Raw genomic sequence first — 26675 nt, forward strand, 5'->3', positions numbered from 1 at the left:
CTTGTGTTGAATTTTAACGCATTAACAGTTTAAAAATAGTGACGTTAAAGTAGGCTCTTTTTGACCCTATGAATCACCCGTAGTTCAAGCCAGGGTTGCCAGGTCTGTGTTTTTTTTCCTACATCAAATACTCTTTGTAGATCCTCCCATCCAATAATCGCAAAAAGATTTGTGCTTTATTACTTCTGATAAGAGTTAAAGTTTCAGTTTTCAACTTCTGTCCATTTTATCACGAAATTCAAACAATAAATGGCGTTTTGGCACTCTTAAATATGACGTGTCAGATCGCTGTAATGCCTCAGTTCAGGAGCGCGAGTCTTTTCGTCCTCTTCACTACAAGTCAAATCTCGAAAAACATGCATGAACATCAAAGGTATGTTGAAATATATTGTACAACTTATCAGAATGTATCATGTCTCATGAAATCACTTTATTTGTGCCTCAACCGCGGAAAGAAGTCAATAAAACAGCTTGTGAACAATGTCACATCATGTCACTTTTACCTCAGGAATGTTTTTCAATGTTCACAGTTCCTTAGCTATCTACATATAAAAAAAAAACACTAGAGAGGAGCTTATTTACTGTTAATTATATGTTTGTGCAAATTTGCCATGAAGACAAGTGCTTATGAAAACTACCTTATGTGATACTAAGTTTTATACATTTCAGTTTGAGTGTAATTATTATATGTGAAAATAAACAGCAGCTGAATATAATACCTCTGTTGTTAATTGTAACCTCTAATATTGTAGTGTACCAAATGAGAGGGTTCCCTGTATAGTTTGCAACATTATTTTGGGGGAGATTTTTTTTTCCTCAAGAAAAATCAAACTATTGGTATCGGCATCAGCCGATATCATTCTGAATTATCGGCTATCTTATCGGCAGAGAAATTTAGTATCGGTGCATCTCTAGTTTTTTTTTTATCTCCCATAGAAAGCAATGAAATTACCACATTCAAGGTCCAAAGACATTGCTAAAACATGTGACTACAGTGGTTCAACCTTAATGTTATGAAGCGATGAGAATACTTTTTGTGCACAACAACAAAACAAATATAACGAATTTATTCAACAATTTTTTCTCTTCCCTGTCAGTCTGTCATGCTGTTGACGCAGTGAACGCAGAGCAGAGCTTCCGTGTTCTGTGTCAGCATCACACACATGCGTCGTGCTGCTCACATGAACAGCGTTGGCCAATACTGAGCCGGATTTCATACAAAATATCTTAATTTGTGTTCTGAAGATGAACGAAGGTCTTACAGGTTTGGAACGACATGAGGGTGAGTAATTAATGACAGAAATTAAATTTTTGGGGGAACTAACCCTTTAATTTAGTTAGTGGCCACAATTTTACGAAAATGAGGGAACAAATTAGTACAACGTGGCCATGATTTAACCAAAACAAGCAAATTAATTAAAAAATTGTAGGACACAAGCTATCCCCCCTCCCCCCCACCACACTACTGTTTCATAAAGATTTGCAAGCTAGACCTTTTCTATTCCAGTAAAAAAAAATGTCTTCAAATCAGATGAGGAGACACATACCTCTGGTACAGAGTTTATAGCGTGAACTTGGCCAATCAGTTTACAGTAAGACTGAAAAAGCAGCAGCAGTTGAAAGTGGAGCTTGTAGAGTCTTTGACAAAGCTCCAGTTGCTGTAAACAAACATACATACATAAATAAGTACCAAGGTCTTATAAGTTTCTTATGATAGTTTTAAGAGTTACTACAAAACAGTTCTAGCATAGAAGACAAAACAAATCATTAACAAGAATACAAGCTTGTTAATGTTAGCAAAATGGTATTTTCATTTTAAAAATGTGAGGCCTGTGAAAAAAATCTGATATGCTTTGTAATATTTGGCAATGCTCGTATAATATGGGTATTTGGAACAAGGGAAAAGGAAGACATGATGTTAAAAAAGATGTTCTTAAACTTACTGCAAGAGATTCCATTTGCTATAAAGCAGGCATTGCAAGACAAAAAGGTGAGAAGTGAGAAGGAAGAGAAGTTTTGAATATAGTGTGAATACATGCAGCCCAGTGGCACTGGCAATATAAAGCATGAGCAAACAATGGCTCCATCATGCATGAGCAGAAAAGGTTAATGAACAAGCAGAGAAAGAAAAAAGGCTCACAACTATGCCATCTTATTTTTATTTTTGCATGGGGACTGTGCTGGGTGACAAAACAAGATGCCATTTATTCTCAAATCCTAAATGCCCTTTTTTTAATTGAGAATTTATTAAGTGTTTTAACTGTTCTTCTTTGTGAATCTTGAAGGGTTGAAAACAGGTCAGGAAACCTTTTCAGGGTTTCTTCAAACTTCACTGCCCAGCAGAGAATAACCCCCAAATCAAACATAAGAATAGAGGCGCTGTTGTGAAGTAACAGCTTGCATTTGAAACAGGCATAAAGAACAGACAGATAGAAAAGAGATGTCACTCACAGAGCTATCACAGAACAATCGAAATGCAGAAAATATAAGAGGTACATTGAAATGGCATCTAAAACATTTGATTCAACTAATCTCACTCATATCTCAGGACACAATGGACATTACAGTGGCATCAATCAGTAGACAATGCAACCACACTAAAACATTCACATAAAGTATTACTGCATCTTTGCTTTAGGAAATAAAGTAAGACAGAAACACATGCACTATTTGTGGTACACTGGCACACTGTAGTATTAGGGCTGTGTCAACTTAAATAATAGTGAAATTCCTATATTCTTTTTTTCTCTTTTTTTAGAATTGCAGATTATCTAATTGTTATAATATTGAAAAAGGCAGTTTCATACCTTCTCCTCTGTTTCAGCGGGCTGATAGGTGATCACTCCATCTCCAGTGCATTTGGGGAAGCTGGCCTTGCAGTTGCGGAGCCACTGGAAGAGTCACAGGAATAACAGAAAGTTAAAGAGAACAAGCTTTAGCTTTTTTATTTAAAGCATATATATATATATATATATATATATATATACACACAGTATTTCACAGAAGTGAGTACAACCCTCACATTTTTGTAAATATTTTATTATATCTTTTCATGTGACAACACTGAAGAAATGACACTTTGCTACAATGTAAAGTAGTGAGTGTACAGCTTGTATAACAGTGTAAATTTGCTGTCCCCTCAAATATATATATAATAATATATATATAAAAAACTCAACACACAGCCATTAATGTCTAAACCGCTGGCCACAAAAGTGAGTACACCCCTAAGTGAAAATGTCCAAATTGGGCCCAATTAGCAATTTTCTCTTCCCGGTGTCATGTGACTCGTTAGTATTACAAGGTCTCAGGTGTGAATGGGGAGCAGGTGTGTTAAATTTTTTTTGTTATTGCTCTCACTCTCTCATACTGGTCACTGGAAGTTCAACATGGCACCTCATGGCAAAGAACTCTCTGAGGATCTGAAAAAAAGGATTGTTGCTCTACATAAAGATGGCGTAGGCTATAAGAAGATTGCCAAGACCCTGAAACTGAGCTGCAGCACGGTGGCCAAGACCATACAGCGGTTTAACAGGACAGGTTCCACTCAGAACAGGCCTCGCCATGGTCGACCAAAGAAGTTGAGTGCACGTGCTCAGCGTCATATCCAGAGGTTGTGTTTGGGAAATAGACGTATGAGTGCTGCCAGCATTGCTGCAGAGGTTGAAGGGGTGGGGGGTCAGCCTGTCACTGCTCAGACCATACGCCGCACACTGCATCAAATTGGTCTGAATGGCTGTCGTCCCAGAAGGAAGCTTCTTCTAAAGATGATGCACAAGAAAGCCCACAAACAAGCTGCTGAAGACAAGCAGACTAAGGACATGGATTACTGGAACCATGTCCTGTGGTCTGATGAGACCAAGATAAACTTATTTGGTTCAGATGGTGTCGAGCGTGTGTGGCGGCAACCAGATGAGGAGTACAAAGACAAGTGTTGCCTACAGTCAAGCATGGTGGTGGGAGTGTCATGGTCTGGGGCTGCATGAGTGCTGCCGGCAATGGGGAGCTACAGTTCATTGAAGGAACCATGAATGCCAACAGAGCATGATCCCCTCCCTTCGGAGACTGGGCCGCAGGGCAGTATTCCAACATGATAACGACCCCAAACACACCTCCAAGACGACCACTGCCTTGCTAAAGAAGCTGAGGGTAAAGGTGATGGACTGGCCAAGAATGTCTCCAGACCTAAACCCTATTGAGCATCTGTGGGGCATCCTCAAACTGAAGGTGGAGGAGCTCAAGGTCTCTAACATCCACCAGCTCCGTGATGTCGTCATGGAGGAGTGGAAGAGGACTCCAGCAGCAACCTGTGAAGCTCTGGTGAACTCCATGCCCAAGAGGGTTAAGGCAGTGCTGGAAAATAATGGTGGCCACACAAAATATTGACACTTTGGGCCCAATTTGGACATTTTTACTTAGGGGTGTACTCACTTTTGTGGCCAGCGACATTAATCGACATTAATGGCTGTATGTTGAGTTATTTTGAGGGGACAGCAAATTTACACTGTTATACAAGCTGTACACTCACTACTTTACATTGTAGCAAAGTGTCATTTCTTCAGTGTTGTCACATGAAAAGATATAATAAAATATTTACAAAAATGTGAGGGGTGTACTCAATTCTGTGAGATACTGTAAATATATATATATATATATAGAAAATTTATTTATTTAAAAAACTAGAAAATAACTAAAATATTGCTTTTGTAAAATAATGCTTGATGGAACATACTGATATGACTCCCTCCTTTTTGTTGTTGTAGGTCTCTAGATACTCCTGCAGCTCTAACACACTAAACTTCATCTTCTCCAAGAGCCCATAAGACATGATCTGAAACACATATGTAAAAGAGATCTAGTAATAAGTGCATTTTAAAATGGCATGCACACATACAAATTGCAGGTGAAAGTGTATAAAACACTAAAGCTGGCACTTTATTGATTTGTATTCTGGATATAGTATGAACATTCATATACAAACTAGAAACTCACAGTGTCTGCATCGATGAACAATGTGGGACATTCAGAGCAGGACGTCAGCATCTGGGACGACCTTACAAACTTCGCTCCAATTCCACGAAGGCCATCGCCAAGGTAACCAGCAGCGTCACATGTCAAGGTGCAGAACTTGGTCTGTATACTCTGGAGGTCAGAAACAACATATCCTGTTTAATCTGCCACTAACCAGCGTGTTGTCAGTATCAATAAAGTATAATCAAAGACGCTGCATGTCTTCTAAAACGTTGGCACTACTTAGCTGTCAGCTTTGTTTGATGAACCAAAGAAAATCCAAGTTAATGAACAAAATCAAGATCATTTGACACCAACAAAACCAGCTGTTTTACAAAAACCAACCTAATAATGACCAGTGACCGCCTACTGTAACTGTATGCGTTACCTGAAAGAGCGAGGAGAAGACTTGGAAAGTGTAAACTGCACAGGAACCATCCGAGTCAGCCACCAACTGGTTGAGATGATTTCGCCAAGCCTCCTCTGCATCATCGCACACAGTCGGCTGGAAGGCGGCCAGGATGGCAGAGAAAAATGGAGAAGGCGGAGGGGAGGAACGGGACTCTAGCAAAAACTCTTCCTTTTCCTCCTCTGCCTGTGCCACAGAGCTGTGCTGGTCTCCAAACCCACTGGAGGAAGTGAATTATGTGGTCAGTTTGACTTTACCAGACTTTTCCACCAAGAATGAAACGAATGGAGAAGAATGAATTATGTGCGTTGAGAGTTTGAACCTCACATACAGTACCTGGGTACTCGGCTTATCTCATCAATAAAGCAGTTGTCTTCCCTCTGGGGTGTGTCCCCTGTTAGGATGTCAGAACATCTAAAGGCAGGTGGCGACTCACAAATGCAGAGTGAGATATCGTTCTCATTAACAATGGCTTCCTCTTCTTCAGCTGAATCCTCAGTCTAGTTTGGGACAAGAAGTACGAAAAACTTAGCAAGCATTTATGGCCAGTGCAAATACATCACAGAATGGAAAAAGCTGTGGCAACAAAAACTATAAATATTATTATGAATCAGATTATGTGGCTAACTTTCTCAGTCTGAGCAGTAAGATGAAATATGGTGATCTTGGCCAATAAATAATAAAATAAAATAAAAATGTTATTGGTCAACCAACTCTGTATAATTTATAATCCTTTTAATAAAATAATACTGATATTTATAGAGCAGACAAAAGACTCAACACTCAACATAATTTTACAGATAGAATTTACTGACCTTTCAAAACTAAAACTCTTCATGCCGAGAATTGTTTCTCTTTTTTTTTGTTTTTTTGATTTTTAAATTTTCAATAATGTCAGATTCAGATATATTAAGAGACCTTTAAAAATGAGGACCAAAATCTGATCTGGTCTGGTCTCATGTTTACGGCCACAGGCAATGGTACACTCTCTTTATTTGCACCCCTAGCATTTAGCATGTGAGTGATGTTATAGCCTTGCCGCCCACAGAGAAGCCATACACATTGCCCTAGTGGCTCATCCAGAGCCTCTCTCTGAGACTGTGGTAGGCAGTGGTAGGCCTCAAAGATGAAAAGCAGTTAGCAGAGAAATGGTTAGCAGATAGAAACAGGGAGCTTTTGAAGAGCAAGTATTACTTGCAATTCCATGCACATTAATCTAATGCCCCATCCTAAAAAAAAAAAAAAGCCTGTAATCGAAAAACAGCATCAGCCAACTACTACCTAAAACCAATCAATGCTAAAAGCAGAGCCAGACAGATAAAGCAAGCACAGAAAGAGATTATTCATTTTCAGCCATGTTATTGGAAAAACTCTAGAACAGAGGTACGGCATGAGTAAGAATGTGTCTGCCCCCAGAGGTCAGCCATTTTGAAGCTCTTATTCACCCGATGGTTCGAGCCCTCGGGTAGTGAGATCTCAAAGCTGGGTGTTGGGGTGGAAAGAGGAATTGGGTCAGCTTGAGTGTTGTCAAAAGAGATAGGCGGGGAGTCCATGGGGTTTAGTTCCTCAGTAGGAGACAGACTGACATTCTGAAATGAGAAAAAGAGTTTATTTAAACATTATAGATATAAAATGGACAAAATCCTATGGATAAAATCCTGCCTACATTATTTTCCACTCAATATTCTCTTTAAAGTCGGCATTAATCGGAAGTTCTTTCATATTGTGAAAGAAACAGCTTCTCGAACAGTGGGACTTGATTTTATCCACGGGAAATTGACGGGATCATTGCAGTTTGCTAATGCTGTGATATCATGTGAGTGACAGGTTTCCCGCCCTTGAGCCGGTGAACACAACATCATAGAAGCGATATTGTTTCAAGATTTTAAATTCATGCTGACTTTAAAGGGTTAGTTCACCCAAAAATGAAAATTATCCTATAATTTACTCACCCTCAAGCCATCCTGGGTGTATATGACTTTTTTCTTTCAGTCAAAATTATTAAAAAATGTTCGGGCTCTTCCAAGCTTTATAATGGGAGTGAATAGTAGCCGATATTTTGAAGCCCAAAAAAGCACATCCGTCCATGATAAAAGTAATGCATACGGCTTCCATAATCCATTAAGGCCTTCTGAAGTGAAGTGATGCATTTTTGTAAGAAAAATATCCATATTTATAACTTTATAGACTATAATCACTAGCTTTCAGTAACGTCCGTCCGTGCGTTCATGAGAGAGTCGAGTTCTGCCGTAGGATGTAGGAGTAGCATAAGCTTAGATGAGAGTTAGATGACACTTCTCGCGGTTCAAACTAATAGGGCTGGGCAACAAACACAAGCTTTGCTAACATTTCTCTTTAAAATTTCTCGTTTTGGACTTCTAATTCGTGACCGATGTTTTGTTTTGTTCTATACTCTGTGCTTCCACATTTGTCAATACGCCATGCATCAGGTCAAAGTTCACTCTTCCGTGGGAGAAATAGTCATGATCAGATTAAGGATCGGTCACAGTAATTTGACTGGCACACTATATATTATAAGGAAGCACCCAACTGTTTTTGTGGCTATTGTCAGGTTTCAGACTTATGAGTTGCAGACAATATGAAGAACAGAGGAAAAAGATGATGGAAGAGTTTGGAAAAGTTGGTCTAACAGGGACAGTAATGATGGAAATACTGGAAAGTGGTGAGAATGAACAAGGCAGAAGAAGTATTTGCAGTTTTTTTTTAACAAGGACTGGACTGATGAGGAGAACAGGATGTAATGGACATTACAGGAAAATAAACCCGGAAGATGGCAGTAGTGCAACGCTAATGGATGCAAGCTGCCGTTAAACCCTAAAGAAGAAGGAGAAGATCTCTTCTTCTTTAGAATCGACTTCTGTACAGAAGCCAGTGATTATATTTAATAGTTATATATGGATATTTTTCTTACAAAAATGCATCGCTTCACTTAAGAAGGCCTTTATTAACCCCCTGGAGCCGTACGGATTACTTTTATGATGGATGAATGTGCTTTTTTGGGCTTCAAATTTGGGCTCCCATTATAAAGCTTGGAAGAGCCAGAATATTTTTTAATATAACTCCGACTGTGTTTGACTGAAAGAAGAAAGTCATATACACCTAGGATGGCTTGAGGGATAATTTTAATTTTTGGGTGACCCTAACCCTTTAAGCTAAATGCGCTAGAAAATGCATTTCATGCTTTGTTATCAACTTTAAACAGTTAATATGAATGCAAAACAGTGCAAGAAAACCAAATTCAGCATTACTAGCTGTGAGGCTGAGAGGATCTGGCTGGCTGTGAGAGACTCATCCTCAGAAGACTCGTCAGAATCATCATGGACGATTGGAAACAGGCTTGGTGAACTTCCTGAGAGCTGGCTGTCCTCCTCCATTGGCTGGGCTTCAGCCTGGTCCAGACTGTCAATGGAACGCCTCCGCGCACCCCAGTTGAAGCTGTCAACTGTCTCACCCTGTCAGAGAAAGAGTGGGAGAAATAAAGAGTCCTCTGAATATATCGCACAACCATATATCAAGATGGACACAGTCACAGGCTTCGGCATGCTCTATATGTGGAGGTGCTCAGTCAGTGAGTTTGTTATGTAAGGACATCTCTCTATATAAAGGATTAACACAGTAGTGAAACGGCAATACAGGAACACATTTGTGTTCCAGAAGAGTAAGTAATAAAGTGCCTGAAGGCTGTTTCCTTTGGAAGAGGCTCAAGTTATCACTGCAGCTACATGCCTTGACATCAGAGTCAAGAGTCAACATCCACATTCCTACACAGATCCAGTTCAGCAGTTCAGAATAATGCTTTCCTCTGGCAGCTCGCTTAAACACTGAACTTTAATGGCAAAAAGTTGGGAGTATACTTTCACTGAACAGTCATTTTAAATTATCATACTTGACAAATACAAAATGGTAATGAAGCAAAAAGTTTTTGACACCGTTACATGTCAGTTTGGAATGAAATTGTGATGGATTCATAAACAGCCATTAAATAAAACTGGTCAAATTTACCCACAAGGAAGAATTTATCTGAAAGGCTGAATCTGCCCTTTTAAGTGTCTCTGCGGCATTGCAGCCTCAGCAGATTTGTAGAATGACCTCAATGCACTGACTCTAATGACTTCATAAGACAAGCTGTTAAAATGCAGACATGTTGGAATATAATACAATCTTCATAAGGGGTGACACAATATTTTTAGATGTTGCCCACCAATTCATTCTAAAATACACTACCATTCAAAAGTTTGGGGTCAGTAACATTTGTGTTTGAAAAAAGTCTCTTATGCTTACCAAGACTGTATTTATTTGATCAAAAATACAGCAAAAACAGTAATATTGTAAAATATTATTACAATTTAAAATAACTGCAGACCATCTTTTCACGTGACAACACTGAAGAAATGACACTTTGCTACAATGTAAAGTAGTGAGTGTACAGCTTGTATAACAGTGTAAATTTGTTGTACTCAACACACAGCCATTAATGTCTAAACCGCTGGCCACAAAAGTGAGTACACCCCTAAGTGAAAATGTCCAAATTGGGCCCAAAGTGTCAATATTTTGTGTGGCCACCATTATTTTCCAGCACTGCCTTAACCCTCTTGGGCATGGAGTTCACCAGAGCTTCACAGGTTTCCTCTGGAGTCCTCTTCCACTCCTCCATGACAACATCACGGAGCTGGTGGATGTTAGAGACCTTGCGCTCCTCCACCTTCTGTTTGAGGATGCCCCACAGATGCTCAATAGGGTTTAGGTACCCTCAGCTTCTTTAGCAAGGCAGTGGTCATCTTGGAGTTGTGTTTGGGGTTGTTATCATGTTGGAATACTGCCCTGCGTCCCAGTCTCCGAAGAGAGGGGATCATGCTCTGCTTCAGTATGTCACAGTATATGTTGGCATTCATGGTTCCCTCAATGAACTGTAGCTCCCCAGTGCCGGCAGCACTCATGCAGCCCCAGACCATGACACTCCCACCACCATGCTTGACTGTAGGCAACACTTGTCTTTGTACTCCTCATCTGGTTGCCGCCACACACGCTTGACACCATCTGAACCAAATAAGTTTATCTTGGTCTCATCAGACCACAGGACATGGTTCCAGTAATCCATGTCCTTAGTCTGCTTGTCTTCAGCAAACTGTTTGCGGGCTTTCTTGTGCATCATCTTTAGAAGAGGCTTCCTTCTGGGACGACAGCCATGCAGACCAATTTGATGCAGTGTGGGGCGTATGGTCTGAGCACTGACAGGCTGACCCCCCACCCCTTCAACCTCTGCAGCAATGCTGGCAGCACTCATACGTCTATTTCCCAAACACAACCTCTGGATATGACGCTGAGCAGGTGCACTCAACTTCTTTGGTCGACCATGGCGAGGCCTGTTCTGAGTGGAACCTGTCCTGTTAAACCGCTGTATTGTCTTGGCCACCGTGCTGCAGCTCAGTTTCAGGGTCATGGCAATCTTCTTATAGCCTACGCCATCTTTATGTAGAGCAACAATTCTTTTTTTCAGATCCTCAGAGAGTTCTTTGCCATGAGGTGCCATGTTGAACTTCCAGTGACCAGTATGAGAGAGTGAGAGCGATAACACCAAATTTAACACACCTGCTCCCCATTCACACCTGAGACCTTGTAACACTAACGAGTCACATGACACCGGAAAGAGAAAATTGCTAATTGGGCCCAATTTGGACATTTTCACTTAGGGGTGTACTCACTTTTGTGGCCAGCGGTTTAGACATTAATGGCTGTATGTTGAGTTATTTTGAGGGGACAGCAAATTTACACTGTTATACAAGCTGTACACTTACTACTTTACATTGTAGCAAAGTGTAATTTCTTCGGTGTTGTCACATGAAAAGATATAATAAAATATTTACAAAAATGTGAGGGTGTACTCACTTCTGTGAGATACTGTATGTTCTATTACCCTCGTTTGTGTTTGCTACCTAAGGGTACGTTTACACAACAGCGATATGGTTAAAACTGATTAGTTTTTTCATTTGAGGTTTCCGTGTACAGACAACACCATTGTCAAAACGATCCTCATTCATACGAATCCGTGAAAATTACTAAAAATGCTGTATTCTGCTGACAGGCCATTAAATGGCGATAAAACACTATAGACTGAACATGTAATGCGCATGTGCATGACGTCATCGTTTTAACAGTTTTTCACGCGTTTACACGGAGACCGTTTTCAAAAACGTGCACTTTGAAACCCGTTTTCAAAAGCTTGCGTTTTCAGGCCACCAAAACGGCATTGTCGTATAAATGAACGACCAAAACGCATATAAAAGTTGTTGTGTTGGAGCCTTACTCTTCAGACATTATGTTGAGTTAACATGCGTTATAAACGTATAGAAAGAGTAATCCAAAATAGGACTTACTTACTGACCACAAACTCTTTAACAGTATTGTGTTGTAAAGAAATAATACATAAAAAAAACAATAATACATTCTAACAAATTCTGTGGAAACTTTTGCACATTTCATTAATGAGGAAATGGTCAAAATCATTTATGTTTTACATAACATTACACAACATTAAGTTTCTAGGCAGAATTATGGACATGCATCACAACATGTCCGACTGCACACAGCACAACACTAGAGGATTCCTGGGCTTACCTGCATCTCCTTGATGGCACAGACATAAACAAGGAGAGGAGATTGTATTACAAAGAGTTAAAGAAATTTACAGTGCAACAGTTTATCTCTGACTAATGCTTTGCAAGTTTAATGCACAGAATTGCTTTCCCCAAAGGTCTACTTTACTGCAGTGAAAAACAAAGTAATTTGGAAGTCAAAAGTCTTCACAAGCAAGAGGGATCAGATCATTTTGGCTTCATTTTTTAAAAATATTTTCTCACCTCTCCATCTTCCAGTTCTACGTCCAGGAAGTCAAAGTCCCTGAATACACGAAACTGCTGTTCTGACGTGGTGTCATCCATGTTTTCAGTGTCCCGTGTGCCGTCCTCAGAGGACACCAGACTGGGCTGGTGCTCAATTAGGTCCAGTTCCCCACAGGATGAGAAAATCACCTGTAGGAAGTGCTTCAGTATGACTTCTGACATATTTCCTAATATTTAATACTGGGTGGATGTATGTAACACATATATGTCACTTACAGATGGGTTTTTGGTGAGTCCAACTTCTTGGCCACACAAGGTTAATACATTCACCAACTTCTCACGAGTCCGTTTCTAAATTGAGAGAGAAATTACACGAAACAAAACAAAAAGCAATTTAAATAAATTAAATAAAATAATAAACAAAACATTATTTATGAACTGTTCCTCAGCAAACATCAGAAATTCAGCGAGTGTATCTGTGAGCGCTCACCTGTGAGGACTGAGGTCGTTTCCAGCTGACAGGCACCAGCACGTGGTTGTTTTGGTAAGAGCCCGAGGATGTAGAGGAGGTACTGCGTGTCACGGCAACCCCTTCTCCATTCTTCTCATCTTGTCTCGGGGAACTGTGAAGCTCGTCATACCGCCGGCCAATCACTGGTGTCTAAAACACACACAACGTCACGCACCATTTATGCTCAGGGATTTCATGTCTGCTCTTTTCTTTTCATGTCATAATCTTGTGGCCCTCGGCCCAAGACTCTTTATTTCAGCACGCTTCAACAATTCAGAACCTGCTGGACAAAGTGGATGTCTTTTCTCAATAGTCCTGCTCCTCAGAGTCTGGAGTTTTGGAAAAGAGAACTACAACAAAGCTTGTGGGAATGTCAGGATTTTCCTTTATTGAATTCACCTGCTCTTAACTCCTTTCTGCTGGGATGGAATCAAGCTTGTTTTGAGTTCCCTGTCAAATTTGAGTTTTTTCTACTGTCTCGCCCACTTGCTAGAGGCTAAATGCGTCCCAGAGGTATTTGACAGAGGGCAGAGTAGTCTGCTTTAAGACTCTGCAAAGGCTGTCCAGCCCTCGCCGCTCTGGATGCAAAACGCCACAGCCGGATTGACATCATTTCCTGGAATTCATGCATTACACAAATACCTCTGTGTTTGGTTCCCACGCGTAAATGAGCCCAGATCGTTCATATTTCCATCAAGTTTCGAACAGAAAACCTTTGCATTTGCATTAAAGCAAATGTTACTGTGAAATAATATTGAAAAATATATCTAATACAGAGGACAAACAACATAAAAAATGCGTGACTCCACCTTGGAAAATGTGGACAAACCCATAGAGGATGCCAGTATTTGGTGGTTGGCTGGCATGACTCACATTTACAGACTATATACCAACACTCACTTCACTAACAAGACAGAGAAAAAAAACTAAATATTTTTAAGTCATCAAACTATGAAATAACAGAAGTATAAAATGAATTATATATAGTGATGAAATGTTGATGAACTATTTTTAGCTCCTTCAAAGTCACCACGCTTTTCCTAGATTCCAGTCCTGCACACTCATTCTCTTAACCAACCTTATGAGGTGCATCTTGGGACGGTTTATAAACCGCACTGATGGAATTTACATGCATGCCAGGTACTTTTTGGTTGCTATAAATCTAAGTTCAAGCACCGAAGGATAATTCTTAGGGTTTTATAGATCATGAATGTTTCTCATCTATAAAACCCTAAGAATTATCCTTCAAACTTAGATTCAGCCAAACTTTTGACTTGTACTGTATAACGACAATAAATGAAGTAAGAGAGATACAGAAGGACAGACAGAAATGTCATACCTCTGAAATGTCAAAGTGAAAGTCAAGGGTCTTTCCAGGCAGGGCTTTGGAGGGCGTGTCCCACGCACGCCTGACATCCACAGTGGATGCGTTACTCTGCGGGGACGAAGGCGAAACCAGACTAGCCGAGCGGGAGACAACCAGCTTTAATATGTTCAAGGCTTCCTTCCAGTGTGCAGTCTAAAGTCAAAGAAACAAACACAAAACAGAACTAAGTTATTCCTAAAGGACGCATTCAGAAACATGCTCACCTCCCAAAGTGCATTACATACAGTCAATCCATCTTCACGAGCAGTAGCCTTCTCTTCTTCTGCCGAGATAAACACATGAGCCCGGCGAGAGAAGCAGTAGTTCAGAGGAGCGTCTTTGCTGTGAGGCCACACTGAAGGCCTCAGTAATGTGGACAGCAGCCAACAGGACTGACTGTTTATAGACTGCTGCTGGGTGTGCCTTTGGATTTATAGCCCTGGCACAAGGTTGTGTTTTTTTTTTTTCAAATTCTCTTTTTTTCTCCCTCCAAAGGAAGGGTTGAGAGAAGGAAAACCAGCAGTTTTACCAACGATGTAAGTTTTACAGCAGAAATGCTATAAAACACTATTATGTCATGAGTAAACTTATTTAGAATAGATGATATGAACCAGTTACAGTAAATGTAATCATTGAGACTAATTTTAGAAGCACTCAAGATAAATATTTGGTGAAAAGCTACAGAGTATAAAATGATTTTCTGATTAGTTACGTCTTTGATTTGTGTATCTTTTTTTAGGACCCTAGCTAGCAATGATAGGTTTGATTCCCAGAGAACACACAAACAGCTAAAATTATTGTAATGCATTTGTATAAATGCAGTTTTGTTATTTTAAAACTATTTAAACTAAGCCATTAAAACTATTAAAACTATTAATTTTTTTTTATTTTTTTTGTAATAAAGATGAAAAATATAATAAAAAAAACCTTTAAAAAAATAAAAATAAAAAAATAATAATAATAATTTGGCAACTAACTGAAGTACTAAAATTATTAAAACTGAAGTAGATATAAATTAAAGCTTAATAGAAAATGTAAAAAAAAAAAAAGAATAATAATTACAAAAGCACACAACAAAATTAGTAAAACTTTAAAACTAATAGCTAAAATTAAAAAAAGAATATATCAAAATAAAAGCTATAGTATTAAACAATAAAACAATAGTATTTTTATATCATTTTACATAAAATAACACTATATTGTAGGTGGATAACAGCATCTGCCAAATGACTAAATTTGAATACATTTTATAATAGATTTTAAGTTGCGGAACAAATTGTATATGTGATAAATTAGAGGTGTCACACCTGAACAAACTTCTCTATTGTTGTTAGAACCTCCATGTTGAAGAGTTTGGCTTGAATACCACTCAGATCCATGTGACTCAGTAGACTGTAGATGATTTGCAGAAGAGTTTGTTGCATGCTGGGTAATCCTTTCTCCAACAACTGTTTACAAAACACAGAAAGCATTAGAAAGTAAAGTTTCCCTAAACGCAAAGTATGTGAATGTTTACATTCCTTTAAATTCTTGTCTTATCATAACAAGATGGAATTTTTTTCTTAAAATTTCAAATGACGTATAATTAAAGGGATAGCTCACCCAAAAATGAAAATTTGATGTTTATCTGCTTACCCCCAGGGCATCCAAGATGTAGGTGACTTTGTTTCTTCAGTAGAACACAAATGATGATTTTTAACTTCAACCGTTGCAGTCTGTCAGTCGTATAATGCATGTCAATGGGAACAAAATCTATGAGAGTAAAAAAAACTTGCACAGACAAATCCAAATTAAACCCTGCGGCTCGTGACGACACACTGATGTCCTGAGACATGAAACGATCGGCTTGTGCGAGGAACAGAACAGTATTTATATCATTTTTTACCTCTAATACACCACTATGTCCAACTGCCTTGAGCGCGTGCACGGCATCCGGTGTGTGAGGTGTGTACGCACTCTGGTGTAGTTTAAAGGATTAGTCCACTTTCAAAGCACATGCAAGGCGATCATTTGTGTTTATAAAGCATATACAGTTGTATTTTTTTAGAAAATGACCAATTGTTTCGCTAGATAAGACCCTTATTCCTCGTCTGGTATCGTTTAAAGCCCTTTGAAGCTGCACTGAAACTAATTTTGACCTTCAACCATTTGGAGACCATTGAATTCCACTATAAGGAGAATAATCCTGGAATGTTTTCATCAAAAACCTTAATTTCTTTTCGACCAAAGAAAGAAAGACATGAACATCTTGGATGACATGGGGTTGAGTAAATTATCAGGAAAATTTTATTTGAAAGTGGACTAATCCTTTAAACTACGCCAGAGCGCGTACACACCTCACGCACCGGATGCCGTGCGCGCGCTCAAGGCAGTTGGACATAGTGGTGTATTAGAGGTAAAAAATGATATAAATACCGTTCGGTTTCTCGCACAAACCGATTGTTTCGTGTTTTAGGACATCAGTGTGTCGTCACGAGCCGCAGGGTTTAATTTGGATTTGTCTGTGCATGTTTTTTTTACTCTCATAGATTGAGTTCCCATTGACATGCATTATACGACTGACAGACCGCAACGGTTGAAAAATCATTTGTGTTCTACTGAAGAAACAAAGTCACCTACATCTTGGATGCCCTGGGGGTAAGCAGATAAACATCAAATTTTCATTTTTGGGTGAACTATCCCTTTAAGTGTTATTTGCATCCTACCTCGGTCATGTAAGTAACCATGCTGAGTGTGCTGTCGCTGAATGCTTCATGTAGGTAGCGGCACACCACATTAACCCAGGAAAAGCAGTCTCGGGTATAGGAGTGGGTTTTGTACAGTGTCATCACATGGGCAAGGTTGTACAGCTTGGAATTCTTTTCCTCAAGGCAAATCTGTCAATCAAAATGAGTGATTTTCAGCGAACAAATGTGCTGTAGATTCTGTATAAGTATAAAAGTGTATTTATAGTGTGATTTAAGGGTCAAAGTAATAGAAGCAGACCTGGGAAATTCTCTCAGCTACGTCCTTACAGAATTGAGTAGGTGAGTCAAAGTGTAACACAAGATGGGGGATGAGGCAGAGCACATTCAATGGGAAACCTGAAGGGTAATATCAGATTTTATTAATAGAGAACTATGTTAGAATTATACATTTTTCTGGCAGAAGAAACAAAAAGTACCTATGGCTTGCGAGGTGTCCACCACCGGTAGCCGTGAGACGGGTGTGAGCTGGCTGAAAAGCTCCAAGGTAAGTTCAGTAGTGTTCACAGAGGTGAAGCCCTTCAGAAGCAACTGCTGAAGCCCAGAGAACTCCTTCCATTTTAGCTGGACCTGGATCTTCTCCAGTTTTTCTTTGTATTCCTGCTTATCTAATGAAATGTGGCCTAACAGCTTCCCTAACAACCTGAGAGACATCTGGTACTCAAACTCAAAGTCTGACTCCATGAGCGACACCACTGCCCAAAAGATGGTGGCTAGCAGGTTGCGAGGATGGTTGGCATTGGTTGGGTCGGTGGAGACCACGTTGTCCCTGGAGGAGGATGAGGAGAGGGATCGGAGCTTGGACATATTGCTTTGATGATGGTGGATGCGGTCTAGCGTGGCACTCCGGGGAACCTCAGAGGAACGCTCAGGCTCGCCAAAGCGCTTGGGAACAGAGTAGCTACGCTGGTGGCGTATTCGCTCCGAAGTCATGCCTGATCCTGGAACCAGGTCAAGCTGACTGGTGCTTTTACGGTTTAGCGTTAACTTGCCACTGGATGGTAGATCTGGTGAAGATGCCCTGCAGGAACAAAGACTTATCACCAACAGGGAACAAAGCATCTTGGACTTTTGATGTTGAAGTTATATAAGCCTACTGTATCATAAAACAAAATTCTAAGGCCTCTAAATCATCAATATGATCAAAGCTTTGCTGAAAAAACTGTTGCACCCATATTTTATACATTTTTATAAAGTAAAAAGCTTTTTAGTATAATTCCAAAAACATCCAGCTTTTTAGCACGCTAGATGTTACACGTTATTAGTAACATTTCAAGATGACCACTTACTGGACTGAAGCAACTTAAGAAATATCATGTTAAAATGTAAGTTTCATGTGATACAGTACATCAGGCTTTTGAGGAATGTTTATTTGTACATCTCTCAATCATAATTGTATTACACTGCTTTTAAAACTACAAAGCTTTGATCATAAAGCATTACAATATCATTTTATTAAGACATAATATTAAGAGATATAGAGTGACAACTGATACAACCTGAATTCCGGAAAAGTTGGTATGTTTTTTAAATTTGAATAAAATGAAAACTAAAAGACTTTCAAATCACATGAGCCAATATTTTATTCACAATAGAACATAGATAGCATAAATGTTTAAACTAAGAAATTTTACACTTTTATCCACTAAATGAGCTCATTTCAAATTTGATGCCTGCTACAGGTCTCAAAATAGTTGGCATGGGGGCAACAAATGGCTGAAAAAGATTTGAAAAGATTCAGCTGGGAGAACATCTAGCAACTAATTAAGTTAATTGATATCAGGTCTGTAACATGATTAGCTACAAAAGGGATGTCTTAGAGAGGATCTCAGAAGCAAAGATGGACAGAGTTGTGAAAGAGTGCGTAAAAAGATTGTGGAATACTTTAAAAACAATGTTCCTCAACGTCAAATTGCAAAGGCTTTGCAAATCTCATCATCTACAGTGCATAACATCATCAAAAGATTCAGAAAAACCAGAGAAATCTCTGTGCGTAAGGGACAAGGCCGAAGACCTTTATTGGATGCCCGTGGTCTTCGGGCCCTCAGACGACACTGCATCACTCATCGGCATGATTGTGTCAATGACATTACTAAACAGGCCGAGGAGTGCTTCCAGAAACCACTGTCGGTAAACACAATCCGGGTTTGCAATCTGCAGATGCCAACTAAAGCTTTATTACGCAAAAAGGAAGCCATATGTGAACATGGTCCAGAAGTGCTGTCGTGTCCTGTGGGCCAAGACTCATTTAAAATGGACTGTTTCAAAGTTGAAAAGTGTTCTATGGTCAGACGAGTCCAAATTTGACATTCTTGTTGGAAATCACGGACACTGTTTTGAAAAGAAGAGGAGATGCTACACCATGGTAAACATGCCCCCGTCCCAACTATTTTGAGACCTGTAGCAGGCATCAAATTTGAAATGAGCTCATTTTGTGCATAAAATTGTAAAATTTCTCAGTTTTAACGTGTTATGTTTGTGAATAATATATTGGCTCATGTGATTTGAAAGTCTTTTAGTTTTCATTTATTCAAATTTAAAAAAACGTCCCAACATTTCCGGAATTCGGGTTGGATTTAAATCCCATGGTTTTACATTACAAGCTATCAGAATTTCATCTTTCATTTTGGTAATATAAATGTCAGCAACTGCACCAAATTGCATATTTTTTCTCCTCAAGGGTAAGCTCCATATTCTCCTATATCATACTATATAATCCTGATGTATGAAATATGATACTCAACATAAAGACATATGCAAAAAGTTTTTGTTTTTTTAATTTTTTAAAGATTTTACAGTGTCTTTGTTACATATGTTACATGTAGTTACTATAGTAATAACTATAAATTATGCATAATTACGTGCAACTAACCCTAAACCAAACCAAACCCTAATCCTAACCCTATAGTAAATAAATGTAGTTACTTAATATTACTCAGTACTTACATGTATAATTACACTGTAACAAAGACACCTTAAAATACAGTGTAACCGGATTTTGTCTGAAGTTTCAAATATTCATTAAACTGTTCAATGATTTTTTTATAACTTATTTCATGTGTTCGGTTTTGCAGGGTTAATGTAATATGTCAGGAACTTACCGTAGTATGATAAAAAAGTCATTGTTCTTCAGGCACTCAGCTAGATTATCCACCACTGACTCAAGAGTGAGGAGAAGCTCCATCACATAACCCTGTGGATAAGATGCATTGTGAGTTTATTAACTCACTGACTCTGTCAAAACTGTCATTAATGAACCCAAACCTCACCTGAACCTCCTCTCCGTGCTCCCCGACCACCTCCACCAAGCGCGAAAGCAGGTCAGACACGGCCAGAGCTGAGAGGGGCTGCCGCAGAGCTCTGAACACCTGGAAGGAACGTCCAGCGTAATGCCTGGAGGAGCTACACAGAGCCATCTGCAACGCCACTTCACTCAACTGCTGCTCAAGCCGAATGTCTACAAACATACAGAACATGTGGCATGCAAACATAAAGACATTCAGTAGTGGCCAAAAGTGATGTCCGGAGTGGATATTTGTTTTAATGACCCTACAAGTTTGATTAAACCAACAAAATGTGAGAAAAATATTGATTTTAAGGTATTTATCTGATAAAATTATTTGGCAAAAAAAGCTATTGGTACAGCTAAAAATAGAAAAAAACAGCCTTCATAATTTCTTTGTACGACAGTCTGGACAAAATTACATTTCATTGCATCATCAAAAGAAAAAAACAAACAAACAATTGACTCCTAGCACAATTACACAATATGCTTACAAAATATTTGAGAAAAGGGTGAAGATGTCAAATTTTCCTAGGCTGGACATCAGTTTTGGCCAGTAATGTATATTATAAATTGCAATAAAATGTCCTAAGCTGCACCCAGGAAATGTAGATGAACACCGGAATGACTAAAGATAAATGTGGCTTACCTGATTTGGACTCTTTGAACACAGACATCACATGTCGCAGGAAGTTGGTAAGCTGCTCTGTGCTTTTTGAGTGTTGGTTCTTAGGAGTGATATCTTCATGGCTCCATAACGGCCCAAAAGGCCTAAACAAACCATGCAAATATCTATTCAATCTCTTACATATCACAGTATAAATTATGTTCATGACAGGAAAAGCTACTTTCACCTGGACAGCAGAACAATATGTTTGAATACTACTTGCTTGCCACTAGATGGCAGACTAGGCTGCAAGATGCTATTTCCCTGCTAACCACCAAAAGAGCTTTTGTTTTTTAAATATAATTGTGGTGCATTAATATGGTGCATCAATATTCAAGTGAAAGAAAAGAAAAAAGTTGTTTCCCCATCCTGTACATATAGACTTGCTCACACTATCAGCTCAAATCCAATCTTGTTCCATGTTCAATTCAAAACTTTTCTCTGTTCACTATGTCTGTTGACACTGTAATTATAATCTCAATTCTTAAAGCTTGATGCGAGATGTTATTGTATAAGTAATCTGGCAGTTTGCGAGTAACATATAGATCCATGTGCAAATAACAGTGCTGCCAGTCTTAAAGATGGGATTATCAAAACAGTTTGGAATTGTCTGCAGTGTGAACATAGTCTGACAGAACCCACACCAGCACCAACATCAGACGCCCGTTTAAACCGCACCACATTGAGAATTGTTCTGATGTAGACTGATGAAATGCAACATACAAGTCTGTAATATCCTGAGTGGTATCAGATGTGAGACTTGTCAGATGTGTCATTTCCTGAATCGGTTCCTGAACAGCTCTGGAATATTCACATGAAATGACCTTTCATTTTGGTTACTGTACAGTGAAGATAAACTGAGAAGAACTAAAGATTAACTTCAAGGGTTAGTTCACCCAAAAATGAAAATTCTGTCACTAATTACTCACTCTCATGTCGTTTCAAACCCGTAAGACCTTCGTTCATCTTCAGAACACAAATTAAGATATTTTTGATGAAATCTGAGCGATTTCTGTCCCTGCATTGACAGCTACGCAATTACCACTTTGACGCTTCAAAAAGTTCATAAAGAGATCGTAAAACTAAAACGCTTCTCTCAGATTTCATAAAATGATCATCATTTGTGTTCTGAAGATGAATGAAAGTCTTACGGGTTTGAAACGACATGAGGGTGAGTAATTAAAGGGATAGTTCACCCAAAAATGAAAATTTGATGTTTATCTGCTTACCCCCAGGGCATCCAAGATGTAGGTGACTTTGTTTCTTCAGTAGAACACAAATGATGATTTTTAACTCCAACCGTTGCGGTCTGTCAGTCGTATAATGCATGTCAATGGGAACAAAATCTATAAGAGTCAAAAAAACATGCACAGACAAATCCAAATTAAACCCTGCGGCTCGTGACGACACATTGATGTCCTAAGACACAAAACGATCGGTTTGTGCAAGAAACCGAACAGTATTTCTATCATGTTTTACCTCTAATACACCACTATGTCCAACTGCCTTGAGCATCCGGTGTGTGAGGTCTGAATGCACTCTGACGGCAGACGCACTCATTGACGGTTACGCGCGAGAGATCACTTCTGGCATCAGAGCGTGTTTTAGAGGTAAAAAATTATATAAATACTGTTCGGTTTCTTGCACAAACCGATCATTTTGTGTCTTAGGACATCAATGTGTCGTCACGAGCGGCAGGGTTTAATTTGGATTTGTCTGTGCATGTTTTTTGACTCTTATAGATGGAGTTCCTATTGACATGCATTATACGACTGACAGACTGCAACGGTTGGAGTTAAAAATCATCATTTGTGTTCTACTGAAGAAAGAAAGTCACCTACATCTTGGATGCCCTGGGGGTAAGCAGATAAACATCACATTTTCATTTTTGGGTGAACTATCCCTTTAATGACATAATTTTCATTTTGGGATGAACTAACCCTTTAACACCAAAGCTTTCACACTTAAAGAGCAGCCTAAAGGCTATTTGGTCCTTGTTAGGATGTATTTCATAGTTAAGCACTTTATTTGTTACCTTCTATCTAGCTTTCACATACTGCAAGTTCAATTTAATAAAAACATTACAGCATTTATCTGTCTATCACACTACTGTTCAAAACTTTGGAGTCGATTTTTTTTAATGTTTTTGAAAAAAAAGGGAAAAAAAGGCTCTAATACTCACCAAGGCTGCATTCATTTGATCAAAAATACAGTAAAACAGCAATATTGTGAAATATTATTAATAATTATTAATAACTGTTCACCATGTTAGTACATTTTATTCTTCTGATGGCAAAGCTGAATTTTCAGCATCATTAGTCCAGTCTTCAGTGTCACATGATCCTTCAGAAATCATCTAATATGCTGATTTGATGCTCAAGAAATATTTTTTATTATTATCAATGTTGAAAACAGTTGTACTGCTCAATATTTTGATACGTTTTTTCAGGATTCTTTGATAAATTGGAAGTTACTGACCTCATATTTCTGAACGGTAGTATAAACATTACAGCATTTATCTACTTAGATCACAATATAATTCTAGGTCTGTATACCTTGTAGTGAGAAACTCAATGAGTTTGCTGCTCTTCTCATCATCTTCAGTGCTGCTCTCCATTTGCTCCACCTCTTCCTGGGCCAGATGAGGCAGGTTGGAGCTGCTGCCTCCAAGGCTCAGGCTGGACGAGGTAGAGGAGGAACTGAGGCCGGAATCTGGCACCGGAGATGCCTGGCCATTCCGCAGGAAGTCCACACCACCTGAACACCACATGTAGGGTGAGTAAAAAGGTTTGGAGAAGAACAAGCTCAGAACCCACATTTTAAGTTTAAGTCAAACAGACAGTGTGATAACATTCCTAAATGAGCCAAATCACAAACATTAAAGAACAATACTGTATGCTGTTATGACAGGGGCTGTTGAATGACATGTTATCGGCATCATTTTGACTTTGTCTAGACATGCTTTAACAGCATGACAACAGCGAGACCATCCTCTTGTGCAAACCAGTCTACCCCAGGCCCGATAGTTGGTCCCTTTGGAGCAAGAAGATAAAAATAGTGCATAGGAATGCTCTAATCAGACCTTTAGATGCTCTGTGTACATAAAATTGTTTTTGGCTGCACTTCCAGAAGTTGTTCTTGCACAGATAAGAATTCTCACCCTCCACCCCTCTACAGGATTTCAACATGACCACACTCTCCAAAGCTATGTGTCAAATACCAAAGCCAATGTGTAAGTGTTCATGCAAGGAGGGTGTGATAAACAGGATTCATGAAAAGCTGGTAAATTTGTCTTATAGACAGCAGTATTTAATAAAATGTAGAGCTTTGCAAAATGCAAAGCATTCATCATAGAATTTTCCCTTCATTTCTAGGTCTAACAGTTATAATATATGTAATTACATATAATCATTTCAAAGTACTTATTTGAACTTATCCAAGTTGTGTGTATCATTTTTGATCCATTGCTTGTGAAGGGGGCACCGTGATTTTTGCCAAGTAAGACATGTTCCTGGGTCAACATATTTTGTTGATCCCGGAACAACATTCCTGTCCGAGAATTAACCCTATCCCTAACCCTCATCCTAACCCTACCCATAAGTTATCCTAAAATCAAAGGGAAATGATAGGTGACTCATACTGATGTAGAAGCACATGACCCTGGTTGTAAGCCTAAAATTGACATAAACTGTAAACTTGTCCCTCAAACCTGATTGGTTGATTGTAATTTTGTTCCAGGATCAACAAAGATGCTGCATTTGATAAAATCACGTTCACTGTCTTCTGAACCCTGGCACTCGTATTCATGCTCTTCAGAATGTAGAATTGCTTTTATTATATTTTACAAAATGTTAGCCTCTGTGTTATGATGCACATGCTGATTTTGATAAAGTAAAGGTATGAATAACTTTTATAATGTTACTGATATTTTAAAATGAATATGCAAAGGATTTAAATCAATATTAAAACATAAGCTTTACGAATCTTTTGTTTTGAATCAGTGGTTCGGAGCGCGGATCAAACTGCCAAAGTCACATGAACCATATAAATTTTGAAACACTTATGATGTACCGAAGCCTCGTTTACTGAAATCATGTGACTTTGGCAGTTTGATCCGCGCTCCGAACCACTGATTCAAAACAAAAGATTTGTAAAGCTTTGAAGCTTCATGAAGCAGTGTTTTGAAATCACCCAACACTAGATATTGTTGAATAAAGTCATTATTTTGTTTTTTTTGGCACACAAAAAGTATTCTCGTCGCTTCATAACATTAAGGTTGAACCACTGTAGTCACATGAACTGTTTTAAATATGTTTTTAGTAGCTTTCTGGGCATTTGAAAGTCTAAATTAACTTGCTGGCAATAGAGGCCTCACTGAGCCATCGGATTTTATCAAAAATATCTTAATTTGTGTTCCGAAGATGAACGAAGGTCTTACGGGTGTGGGACGACATGAGGGTGAGTAATTAATGACATAATTTTCATTTTTGGGTGAACTAACCCTTTAATGCCTTATTCGGCATGACCTTATTCAACATTCTTATTCCTGCCCAAAACCTAAACAACTAGCTTACTAATTATTAATAAGCGGTAAATTAGGAGTTTATTGAGGGAAAAGTCGTAATTAATAGTGAATACATGTTCCCTATACTGAAGTGTTACCGTATACATAATCAATATAATTATTTATTTTTATTAATAATATATTTATATGATTTATTTTTAACCTGGTTTCATCCTTGGTTGGCTCTGGCATTAAAACTTTGACTACCATGAGGCAATCAATCAATCAATCAATCAATCAATAAAAACTAACTAAATAAATAAAAAATATTAAATAAATTTGATCAAAGCAATAATTTTCTTTGGTTCAATAAATGACCATAAAATACTACGTATGAAATGTAATACATAAAAACTTTTTTTTTTTTTTCCTGACATATTTTGAATGTTAAAGGGATAGTTCACCCAAAAATGAAAATTTGATGTTTATCTGCTTACCCCCAGGGCATCCAAGATGTAGGTGACTTTGTTTCTTCAGTAGAACACAAATGATGATTTTTAACTCCAACCGTTGCGGTCTGTCAGTCGTATAATGCATGTCAATGGTAACAAAATCTATGAGAGTAAAAAAAAACATGCACAGACAAATCCAAATTAAACCCTGCGGCTCGTGACGACACACTGATGTCCTAAGACACGAAACGATCGGTTTGTGCGAGAAACAGTATTTATATCATTTTTTACCTCTAATACACCACTATGTCCAACTGCCTTGAGCATTCAGTGTGTGAGGTCTGAAAACGCGCTCTGATGCCGGAAGTTATCTCTCGCACGTATCCGTCAATGAGTGCGAGACATCACTTCCGGCGCGGATGCCGTGCTCAAGGCAGTTGGACATAGTGGTGTATTAGAGGTAAAAAATTATATAAATACTGTTCGGTTTCTCGCACAAACCGATCGTTTCCTGTCTTAGGACATCAATGTGTCGTCACGAGCCGCAGGGTTTAATTTGGATTTGTCTGTGCATGTTTTTTTGACTCTCATAGATTGTGTTCCCATTGACAAGCATTATAAGACTGACGGACCGCAACGGTTGGAGTTAAAAATCATCATTTGTGTTCTACTGAAGAAACAAAGTCACCTACATCTTGGATGCCCTGGGGGTAAGCAGATAAACATCAAATTTTCATTTTTGGGTGAACTATCCCTTTAAGTCTACTACAAGGCAAGGCAATTTTATTTGTATAGCACATTTCATACACAATGGTAATTCAAAGTGCTTTACATAAAAAAGAACCAAATACATAATAATAAAAATGGAA

General features: G+C 38.7%; 1 protein-coding gene across 13 annotated transcripts in view; it reads right to left on the bottom strand.

The window, feature by feature from the left end:
• frya (furry homolog a (Drosophila)) overlaps nucleotides 1-26675 on the bottom strand; it is a 91860-nt gene that overhangs the window by 5240 nt on the left and 59945 nt on the right. For 6 of the 13 annotated variants that reach the window (XM_051863064.1, XM_051863055.1, XM_051863056.1 and 3 more), the window contains exons 40-61: nucleotides 23406-23607; nucleotides 21574-21651; nucleotides 20833-20954; nucleotides 20170-20357; nucleotides 20002-20093; nucleotides 17320-17921; nucleotides 17142-17239; nucleotides 16862-17032; nucleotides 15464-15604; nucleotides 14130-14309; nucleotides 12770-12940; nucleotides 12556-12630; nucleotides 12298-12468; nucleotides 8689-8892; nucleotides 6865-7008; nucleotides 5756-5919; nucleotides 5399-5639; nucleotides 4993-5142; nucleotides 4733-4831; nucleotides 2808-2891; nucleotides 1944-1961; nucleotides 1548-1658 (exon numbers count right to left, since the gene is read on the bottom strand). In XM_051863064.1, coding sequence (XP_051719024.1) covers nucleotides 1548-1658; nucleotides 1944-1961; nucleotides 2808-2891; nucleotides 4733-4831; nucleotides 4993-5142; nucleotides 5399-5639; nucleotides 5756-5919; nucleotides 6865-7008; nucleotides 8689-8892; nucleotides 12298-12468; nucleotides 12556-12630; nucleotides 12770-12940; nucleotides 14130-14309; nucleotides 15464-15604; nucleotides 16862-17032; nucleotides 17142-17239; nucleotides 17320-17921; nucleotides 20002-20093; nucleotides 20170-20357; nucleotides 20833-20954; nucleotides 21574-21651; nucleotides 23406-23607 — 3506 coding nt within the window. The remainder of the gene's footprint in view (nucleotides 1-1547; nucleotides 1659-1943; nucleotides 1962-2807; nucleotides 2892-4732; nucleotides 4832-4992; nucleotides 5143-5398; nucleotides 5640-5755; nucleotides 5920-6864; nucleotides 7009-8688; nucleotides 8893-12297; nucleotides 12469-12555; nucleotides 12631-12769; nucleotides 12941-14129; nucleotides 14310-15463; nucleotides 15605-16861; nucleotides 17033-17141; nucleotides 17240-17319; nucleotides 17922-20001; nucleotides 20094-20169; nucleotides 20358-20832; nucleotides 20955-21573; nucleotides 21652-23405; nucleotides 23608-26675) is intronic. The other 7 variants (XM_051863058.1, XM_051863060.1, XM_051863063.1 and 4 more) reach the window with 3 other exon arrangements.

This window comes from Ctenopharyngodon idella, chromosome 15, assembly GCF_019924925.1.
Source record: "Ctenopharyngodon idella isolate HZGC_01 chromosome 15, HZGC01, whole genome shotgun sequence".
NCBI classification, from domain to species: domain Eukaryota; kingdom Metazoa; phylum Chordata; class Actinopteri; order Cypriniformes; family Xenocyprididae; genus Ctenopharyngodon; species Ctenopharyngodon idella.